General features: G+C 28.7%; 1 protein-coding gene across 3 annotated transcripts; it reads right to left on the bottom strand.

Moving 5' to 3' along the window:
• Nucleotides 1–706: 706 nt before the first annotated feature.
• LOC116773385 (sensory neuron membrane protein 1-like) lies at nucleotides 707–9,094 on the bottom strand. 3 transcript variants are annotated; one of them, XM_061521025.1, is made up of 10 exons: nucleotides 9,050–9,094; nucleotides 6,613–6,731; nucleotides 5,157–5,314; nucleotides 4,086–4,236; nucleotides 3,708–3,965; nucleotides 3,187–3,398; nucleotides 2,831–3,116; nucleotides 2,428–2,553; nucleotides 1,687–1,842; nucleotides 707–1,154 (listed from the first exon to the last, which is right to left on the bottom strand). In XM_061521025.1, the coding sequence occupies exons 2-10, from the start codon at nucleotides 6,724–6,726 to the stop codon at nucleotides 1,146–1,148; spliced, it is 1,470 nt and encodes a 489-aa protein (XP_061377009.1). In that variant the 5' UTR covers nucleotides 6,727–6,731; nucleotides 9,050–9,094; the 3' UTR covers nucleotides 707–1,145. The 3 variants fall into 3 exon arrangements, with proteins under 3 accessions (XP_061377009.1, XP_061377006.1, XP_061377008.1); XM_061521022.1 differs by having other exon boundaries at nucleotides 1,701–1,842; nucleotides 9,050–9,092; XM_061521024.1 differs by lacking the exon at nucleotides 9,050–9,094 and adding an exon at nucleotides 8,482–8,624 and having other exon boundaries at nucleotides 1,701–1,842.
• Between the last annotated feature and the right edge of the window lie 1,886 nt (nucleotides 9,095–10,980).

Raw genomic sequence — 10,980 nt, forward strand, 5'->3', positions numbered from 1 at the left:
TATTAAAGTTTAAATAAGAGGCAGAGAGAAAACTAGCTAAGTCAATTTCGTTGTATTCGCGAGATAAAGTTGTATATAAATAAAGTATTGATATTTAAGATCTCATTATCACAAGGGCATAATAGCGATAAAAAAAAATGTTCACTAAGTCGACTTCGTGAAGTTAAACAAAATATTAAATTAAATATTTCACTTCCGACTCTAAGACTTTTTCTGTTTTCAAATTCTTTTGTTTGAATTGTTAAAATGAATTCATACTTTTCTTTTACTTTATTAATTTTAATGTACGTTTAAATTTGATAACAATCCTCTAAATAATAATTTCTGACCGAACTTCAATCTGATGTCGGAACTTCATTCAAACTTCAATCTGATTTCGGTCCACCTACACTAGTTCATTCTGTTATTTTCTATCTGTCTTGTTGCCAATAGGAAATAGTTCTTTTTTTTATATGCCTATTTCAACAGTATTCTGAAACTTAATGAGATCTAAGATTTTCGCGAGTTTTATTCATTTAAATGAAACTATTTTTTTTTCGGATAAACTACGCGTGCTTTATTTTTGTAAAAATAAATCACGCGTAGATTATCGTGTTTTATCTAATATTAGTTTCATTCTGAAACTTCCTTAGAGTTTTGATGATTATAACCGACAACAATTTCTAACGGTAGTTTCTATACCTTTTTAAGGTACAAATAAAATATGTGATAAGAATTGCTTTATTATAACTAATAAACGTGAAAATCTAACACTCATTTGACCAAAATTAAAGTGTCCAGATATATTAATTAAATTTCACAGCTCTACAGATTGTAACGTACAGATATATGAATATAATTTAAAATAAAATAAAAACAATTTGTCCTTATTAATAACAGTATAACTTTATGTAAAGTTATACAAAAAATATTTGATCAGTAATTAAAAATATTGTGCAAACTACAAAGTGAAGTTACATCTACTAAGAGTATTCTGTGAAGTAGTATTATAACCTTAAGTTATGGTAATATAAGCATTACATTGTAATATAAATATTTAATAATTTATATTTCAATTTTGGCCGGTTCTAAAATTGAATTATCTTTTTGTTCCGCTTCTGGGTTCACTTTCGTTGCTGCCACTGGATCCGAGACAGCGAAACGCATTATGTTGTCTGAAAAATAAATTTAACAAATTTATAATAGTCAGAGAATAAGCTGATAGTTTGAATGATAGTTTGCTTTGTCTTTCTTTCGACAATATGACTTTATTTACAATCTTATTCAGGAAAGGTGTTAAGATCAGTTATACATTTTCTTCGTGTCATAGATGAACTCTTGAAGAATTAAAAGTCTGTAGGCCTTATATTATGACTGTAAAGAGTAAAACGAGTGATAGTGGTTTTAAAACTTTTTAGAATGAGGTGAAAATATGTATCGAGGAATTTTCTTAAACCTCTTTTATTAAATTTGAATCACATACTGTAAAGCTACAAACATTTATTCTCATTCATTTGACCGCTTTAATATATATTTTCGTTCGATGTTTTTGCACAAAATTTTATTTACTTAAAATTTTCGTAAGTATTTTATTTAATGATATGATTAGTTTAACCAGCGTTTTGGGTAACTTTTTTTTTGTTTTGTTTAAGCAAAACAAATGTTTTTTTTCTATTTCTAATCCTCAACGTAGCCTAAAAAACCCACCATATTTAAAGTACCTTTGAAGTGGAATACCAGACAAGCCAGAAGCCCCAACAGTCCTGAGGATACTAGAAGCCAGCGCACTACACCCACGATCCTCTTCGGTAGGAAAAGCTGATGCTTCAGCATGTTTACGAAGGTCTTATTGAGGGCAATTCCCTGATTTATAAATTAAATATTCTATTTATATATCTCTTTAATAAAACTAAGATATAAACTAAAAACAAAAACACGATTCATATCAGCAAAATAAAGAATTAAATACTTTTTTTTATTGAATTTTTTACCTTGCTAATAGCGTAAGACAAAATGACTTATATTGTACGTAGCCGTATTATTAGCGTCTTGTTATTAATTGTTGTTAATTAAGAAATTGAGGCTTTTATTTACAATTATCCATTTATGTAGTTATTTACCTGTCAATATTATTGACTCGTCATCATGCAAAAATTACCCTTATACTTATCTGATGCAGGTGATTTAGTTCACAGGCTTAGTAATTACTCAAATCAATTATATAAAGACTGTGCTAAGCCCACAAGTCGCATCCATCTTAATAATTTATAAAGTTGTTAGTTTTTAAATACATATTTTTTTTTAAGCAGTTTAAGGTTCTTTTAAACGTTTTCTTATATGATTAAGGATTGCAAATTCAAATTTACAGCAAAATGGAACCTTATACATCAGAACAATGATTAAAAGTGCCTGTAAAAAATTGGTTATCTAAGTGTTTATAAATATTACCTCTTCTATCCAGAAAAGAGGTGATATAACATCTGGCAGATTTTTGCAAAGTTCAATTTTATCAGTCTTAAGAAGCTGCATGCTGAGTTGTACTCTTTGTTTAGCAACCATTGGTGTACCGGTTATCTGAAAAATATGTTTTGTTATTACTTTGTTTTTATTTTTAACTAAAACTTCACTTTGTTTTTATTTTTAACTAAAAGAAGTTTTTTTTTTGTCGATAGCTCAGCGATATGTCTGTCTTAGCTTCATATTATCATGAGCTACGTTGCTTAAATTTTTTAAAGAATTTGTTTAATAGTTATTATATGTACGTACAACTCAATAAACTTAAATATTTATTAGGTATTTATAATTGTTACGAATTGGTGGCTTTGTTAGTCAACTTAATTTTGTTACTTACTGGCTCGAAATCGATGACTATTTCATGTTCATTGACATCTGGATTTAGACCTTTGACGTTGTTTATTATATTTTGTTCACAGCCGTAAAAGTGAGGCAATGAAGCGAACATTTGCACGCCCATGCACTTAGCCATATTCATTAGACCTTTGGGAGGGCAACTGCTGGGTTCGTCACAGTAACATTGTAGTTCGGGATCGTTCGCTAAGTCACCAATGTTGGCAATATATCGATTCGTCTTTATTCCATTGTAGGATGTTTTCTTTTGGTACCAGGGCTTAAAAGTTCTGGGAATAATTCAGTTTTACTCTTGATGTATTTTACGTTTCTCATATGAAGAATGTTGTCGTAGTTTACCTGCATAATTCAGTAGAGAAGGATTCCAGTCTATCGAATTCTGTTAGAAATGGAGGGAAAACGGTACCATCTGTGCCGATGAGTTCATTGCATTGATCTCTCCAGATGTCCTGTTCTGTCTTTCCATCAAGAGCTACCACTTTGCCCACATCCATGACGTTCTTCATTCCTCGTTTAACTGTTACAACTTGTGAATCCACGGTCCCATTGCGCTGTGAGGTAATTAAAAATTGGTTTATCTTCACATAAAGTTTTATTAAAAAATACAAAAAAGTTATTTAATTTCACAGGTTTCCAAGATTTCAAAACGTATTTTGGAAACATTTTTCTTGCTCTGTTATAGAACCTTTCGTTGTGAAAATTTTCATGCCTCTTTATTACTTAAAAAAAATCAAGTAGTTAAGGCAAAATATTACACATTCAACCACAATCATTTTTTTTTTATATTATGTCATTTAATCATCTTTTAGCGTTAAGAATTGGAATTCAGATGTAATAGTTTACGCAATATTTAAACTAACCTTTCCAAACAGGGAGAAGCGATACTGGTTATTCGGTTCATATATTAATTTATCTGCACCTTCCTTTTTTAAAGCTGTGCACACAGCTTTCGGTGCAAATTCATTTTGATTGCAATTTATAATAGTTCCTCTGAAAAGCAGATCCATAACATTGACGGAAGAGAATATGCTGGTTGGGTTATCGTAAATGCTGTTTATGGCTTTGCCTATCATATTGAGCATTGCCGGCTTCTCAATATAAACTTTTGAGATAATTCCCTGAAAATACAAATAGTAAAAAATACGAAAAGTTAAATAAAGAAAAAAAAGTTTCATGAAATGTTTATTTATACTCTATTATTGATGCTTTATGGTTTATTTCTAAACATTTTGTCATACCATCATAAAAACGTTAGGTAGAACAATGACCTCTTCACCAGTCAGGCCAGGTCCTGACAGCATTTTGTTGAAGATAAATGTATCCCGTCTCTTGTAATCTATAGTATCTGTGTCATCGTGTTCCTCAACTTCCACTTTTTCTTTCCATTCTCTAAAAGATTAAGTGTATCGTAAACAGTTACCAAATAAAAACAGTTCAGAGAATTGAAAAAGTATAAAAAATAATATGATAATGTTGAATATACTTATATTGTATGTAAAAAATAATATGATTAATGAAATAGTGGCGAGGCGAATGACGTCATGATTTTTGTATTAAACGGCTGTAATAAAATTACAGAGTGAAAGCCCTGTACTTAGGCTAAAGAAATGGGCGTAAAGTCTTCATAATAAAGGTGTTGGGGCGCTTATAAGGTAGCGGTAATTACCACTTTGTAGGACCGCGACATATCTCGATTTATGTAATTGAAATATGTTACTTTAGTTTTAACCTATAAATGTATTGCTGTTTAGTTGCGGAATACAACGCTTTTAAATTATCAGTAATGCACTGAATAAATAAGCAGTGTTATAACAAATAATATACAATTTGGCCAGACATTTTAAGTATGGGTCGAGATATTTTGGTCATCACCAACTTATACATATAATAATGTTATATTTGGGGAGTCTGGTGTATTAGAATAGCCATTATATAAGACCATATTCATAATATACATATCTGGAAATATTTTACCTTCAATATTGGAAACATAAAGTAATAGGCACCTAATCTGTAGGCTCTTACAAACAGGTCCTATTGTTTTCGCTGTATCATTGTTTGGTTTAAAACTTTATAATGTCAGACGTTTAGAGTAAACCTATCTGGTCAGTTAAGTTAAGAATCCAACTAGATTAAATGTGTTTGTAAAATGTAGTTTAAACTAGTAATTCCTCTTCATAAACTATGTTAATAGAAAATTAATAACTAGTTATATTTTTATTAGATCATTTGTTATTTACTGGCTTCACTAAAAAGTGATATATAGATAGATATAGTTGGATTATATTTAAGAAATTAAAAACACTTACTCAAAATGATAAGGACCAATTTCCTTCACGATTGGTAAAGCGCCCTTATGTACTTCGTCTGGGTTGGTGTAATTGAAGAGGTACACTTTGAAGTCCAACGCGAAAGGAATTTTCTCCCACATTTTTCTTACATCTGTTTTCTTTGATAAAGTCATTTCCTAAAAATAGTATTCGTTATTGAACCTCAAATTATATTTAGTCGGTAGCTTTTATTTATACGTTCACAGACAGATTCCACCGGAGGTGTTTAATTTGATATAAATATTAAATTGTATTCGTTGTATGTTACAAGGTATATATTAATCTAAACGAATTTTTGTCACGGATAAGTGACATTATTCCAGATTTTAAATCAAAGGTTCTCAATTATAAGTTAGACGCGGAAGTGAAATAGGAAATTAAAAAATAAGATTTCTTGCCCTTACATGATTTAGTTTGCTAATATCGAATTGAAAGTAAAAGAAAAATATTAAAATTATGAATTGTATTGTAGTACAATCGCCTTTATTTTTTAGTAATAACTAAATGAAATATTGATATGTATCGTATCTAGTATATCAAAAAAAGTTTTATACCGACTTCTTTATTAAAAACTAAAACTATATCATCTTTGTATAGTAAAGCTTTATTATATTGTAAAAGTACCGTTGTATGTAAAAGGCTTTAAGCGTTTGAAAGACAAAAAAAAATTACAGTCTCATGCTACAATGCTTACGCTTATGTTACAATTGAAAAAATGCATTGTAAAAAATTTAATTAATTCATCCAAAAATGTGATTTTAAAAAATGCTAATAAACTATTTCATCTATCTTCACAAAACAACTAGTTTAATGTAAAATATTCTTGAGATATTTCAGCCAACATGTCAAAATGTCCGTAACATTCTAAAATTTCCTTTGTTGTTATCTTGATGATTTGTTGTTTTCATCTTATAAATAAATAACAGAGAAGTAACAACTCTGTTTAAAGGGAAGTCATTATCATTTGTATTATTCAATATTCATATAAGAAGATTATTATTATAATTTGCTTTTATTATGAATTTTAAACATTACTTTAGTCCGCATATATATTTTTTTAGAAATTCTTCATTTTCTTTTTGGTTAGTGACGTTTACTTTTTAGTAATTAATGCTATTAGTTATATAAAATGTAGTGAAATGTCCACGGAATCGAAATATTTTCATTTATTTTAACGATACACAATTTCTCCTTTCTAACTATAAATACCGCATAAACTTTTGCATGGATATGTTCGTCTTTATAGTTACATTTGCTCTGTTCTTAAATAGAAAATATATTTATTGAGTAAAATATCTCATATCATTTTACAAAAAAATTATTAGGGTACAAAAAAAATGATGAAAAATAATAAATGTAAAACAACAAAGTGAAGGTAAACTTTTTTTATTTAAATAGTCTAAACTCGTATGCATTCAATAAAAAAAAATCTTACCTTTTTAAGTTGACTTTTCAAAATGGTTGGAAAAATCACCCAACCAAAGAGGACTCCAAATATAGCGGCTGCTGAACAACCCCCTGCAATCTTCAAGTGCTTTGGTAATTGCATTTTACCTAAAATTATATACAATACATTTAATACATTACAATACACTTAATTTCTTACAATACAATAATTTTAACTTAATACATTTAACTTCTTTCAATCAAAACCTAGCATTACATTGGACTTACAATTTCACCACAGCTTTTTTTAGTATATACGTATACCTAACTAAAATCTGAATTAAAATATGTGCTTATACATAACCTTTATAGAATATTAATCATTCTATTCTATTATCTGAAGTTTATTCGTAATTCCGCTATTTTAAATCATTATAATGACCTTCGCAGTAATTGGAAAGAGTAATAATATAATTGCTTGGTAGAAGGGCAGCTTGCAGCCTGTTGGTTCTCATAGTACTGTCTTTTTTCAAGTAATTTTTTTGTTCACAAAACTATTTTAATTTTCATGATCATACGTTGATTATCACGAATTCTAACAGTCAACAACGTTACAAAATACATGTACAGCATATTTTACAAAGAAGTATTTTTTCCTAATCGAGTCTTATAAAATTAAGTGGCGTTTCTGTAGAAAATTCTATAAGATTTAAAAAATCACGTGACGTAATATCCTTTTGAAATAATTTATTCCCGAAATTGTTTCTAAATTGGAATATGTACAAAGCCGTTTAGTAGCTTTTAAGAGTTAATTCTGTTATACTTACAAAATATTTTTGTCTACGTAATATGCCGTTCTCAGAATAGAATGGAGGATATGTCCTTCTCGGAAAGAAATATCGACTTTCTATATAAATATTATACCAAATGCAACGTTTAGAGCTTTTAATATTATAAACGTTAACTTTGTAAAGATGTATGGATGTCTATATATGTATGGTTTAGAATTTTAGACGTTGGCGGTTCTTTTACGCTAAGCTACTAGATGATTTTTACGGAACTGTACAGAAATGTTTCTTAGATAAAAGAATAGGATATAGGCTATAATTTACAGAATTAAGCGATGTTGCCGGAGGATCAAGACCTAAAAGTTGTATTCTAAATGAAGTCAGGTAACACACTATAATCGTACATTGTCAAAGAGAAAGTTCTGGGCAAGAACTAGTTTAATATAATTTAGTATTGTTTAAGTTTATTGCAATCACACATAAAAATAAAATACGAAGGAAAAAACTATTTTGTTTATTTTTCGTCGGTTTTTTTTTTTGGTACACAACGATAGGTTAAATAAATGTTACTTACTATTAAGTATAAAATATATTATGTGTCAAAACGACTTTAATGTAAATCTAAACCTTTTGTTGTTTTTAATTCTCTTTGTATTGGTTTCAGAGAAATATGCGCAGACTTTTAAATTGTTAGTAGGGACTTTGGCTTTTACAATTTTAATTTTTGCAAAACAGAACAGTTCAGAGAACAGTCTCATGCAAATAGATAGTCAATTCTAGTTATTATATATATATGGAATAAGCACCATGCTGGTAACCTTACAAAAAAGTGCATTAAGTTTTATGGGCGCCAGACTATTTTAGGATTTCCATATTATGTTGAACAAATAATCTTAATTTACCACGTCGTTGAAGGCGATAAATCATGCAAAGAGATAGTTAGTTATCTATTAGTTTATTGTAATTTTTGTTTGTAGACCAATAAACCAAGTGAAATACAAAGGAAACGAAGATTACTAATGTTTTATTAGAAAAAATAATAGCAAAATGGTGGCATCAGATTAAATTGAATTTATCGTTTAAGCAAAACACAAAAAGCATTCAAAAAATAATAAAGAGTCAATACTTACTATATTACTGCTGTAACCCTGTTTTTAGATAAAGGGATGGCTTTACCGTCAAGATTATCTAAAATATGGTGTCGCTAGTTCGAATATTGAATAAATAATGCTTTATATGGAATATGTCATTTTTCTGGAATATAGTATGAAGATGTTTGATCTTAAAAATTTGAGGATCATTTGTAAATATGAAATATAGAGTGAGATAAAATAAGGAGGAAACACAAAAAACTGTGTTAGGAAAGGATAAGAAGTGATCGATGGCTTTTATATGAACAATTGTAGTGTCTTATAATTTTCTTTTATGTTGTAGACTGGTAAAAATCTCTTGATTTTTATTTTAATACTTAAATTTTATGAATTTATTTCATTTTATACTAAGGTCGTGAGAAATCAAAAAGAGCAATGTGCAATTTAAAATTTTTTGTCCGTGTCGATCAAGGACAGAGTAACTTTAATAAATTAATTAGAAACTTTGAAAAACAATTATATTTGTATAATGAAAAAAATATGATATATATCCCAACTCAATTATTCAAATCAATTATTGATTAACAGAAAGTATTTCAATACATACGTGGTGTGTGTTCAGAGACAGCTGTGCTAAAGACAATGCAATGCTTTCTAGCGCTGTGAACAGTACGCTGATATGGAAAAGCATTTGTGTTTAAATATTTTATATATGAAAAAAAAATATCGATATAATCTTCTTTATATATTTATATGATATATGAAATCGAGTTTACAATTATAAAAAAAAAAATGTATATAATGTATGGGTTGTTAAATGATAGATACATATATAAAATTAATAAGTTAATGTGCTTCTAACACAGTTCAGGAATTACTGAACGAATTTATTCTCATTCGAAGCCTTGCTTGTAAAATTTCAATATTCAGAATTATTTATTTAAAAAAAACTTAATTGAGCTATTAAGTGGATATGTCTTGACTGTACGTCTCCGCCCTACAAAGGGATCTTTAGACACACGTCATAAAAAACTGATATTTATGATTATATAGGGTTGCACATTTTAAGGATTTCTTTTAAAACGTTGTATGCTTGAAGTAAAATTGCATAGTAAGGAAATATGGAATAATAATATAATGTATTATTCGGATCTGTTGCGTTTAAATGTACCAGGATTGAAGCAATCTGAAGGAGTTAAACAGTGTTCAAACATATAAATAGAAATATTCACTTCAGTTTTTGTGTAAATAAACATGACCTATACGGGTATATCTTTTAAATTACGAGTAGAAGAAAATTAAAATTTAATCTGATAAGTCATAATTAACAATAAGTTTCTAAGCAAGAGAAAGTAAATTAAATTATGTTATAAAACATACATTTAAAGGTATTTTTTTGGGCTAACGATTGATTTTACAGCCAGCTTCCTATCCTGAATTCATCCGATCGAAAGCTCTGTGAAAGACTAAAGCATATTGGAACCTAATAACAAAATTCGCATAATAAAAACAAATCTTATTCTAAAACTAAATGTATTACTATAATAAAATAAGAATACTATTTTAATAATATCGAGGAACCCTAAAGTTATATTTATTTTCCAAAGAAACAGTGAAATATTTTATTTATTAGGTGAAAATGTGGTGTGGAGGCGGTATTTTAAATAATTACATGTGTTTTTAAGCAAGTAGTTTGAATACTTTCAGTTTAAACGACACGCTTCATGCTATGTTTGATACAAATAACTTTATGAAGTTCTAGCGACCTATATTTATGGACGGGTATAAACATGGTTAAATTTTTTTTATCTCGTTTTAATAAAAGTTCTGCCATCACAATTATATTATAGATAAGAAAAATTTTGTATACGCTGGTTACTCTGCCAATCAAATCCCACGGAATTGATTTTAATGAACCAAAGGTTGTAACACGTTTGTGTATTTCGTGTCATTCCTGCGAGGATATGTCACAATAGTTTTATTCTGTACGATGTCGCGTAACCCCAACGTAGGTATTGCTGCCAGTTGGGTCAAAAAAACTAAGAAATCGATGGCGGTAGATGATAAATAACAAGGACCAACTGACAGACATTCACACCTCGTCTGCCCGTGATCACGGTTGCTGCAAAGTAACCGAAACGTCGGGATTATGTAGTTTTTAAATAATAAAATCCGCGTAGTAAATCCGAATCATTTAAATGAATACTCGCGAAAATCTTAGATCAAACTATTACTTTATTTCTTTCTCCCAGAAACAAATTTCAAAGTAAACGAATAAAAAATCTGCTGTAAAGTCTACTTTATTATATCTATTACCTATGTGTTACCATAAAGAACTTTTTGTCTGTATATTCTCAAACATTTGGAAACATCAAAATATCATTAACTTATAATGTGGCAAAAAAATATGATTATTTTCATATAGTATCTTATGTCGTTAAAAACAAAAAATGTATAGAAGCTATTCATTAATTGAGATCTAGGATTTTCGCGAGTTTTATTCATTTAAATGAAACTAATAGTATTCGGATAAACTAC

Source organism: Danaus plexippus, chromosome 7 (genome assembly GCF_018135715.1).
Source record: "Danaus plexippus chromosome 7, MEX_DaPlex, whole genome shotgun sequence".
Classification (NCBI taxonomy): domain Eukaryota; kingdom Metazoa; phylum Arthropoda; class Insecta; order Lepidoptera; family Nymphalidae; genus Danaus; species Danaus plexippus.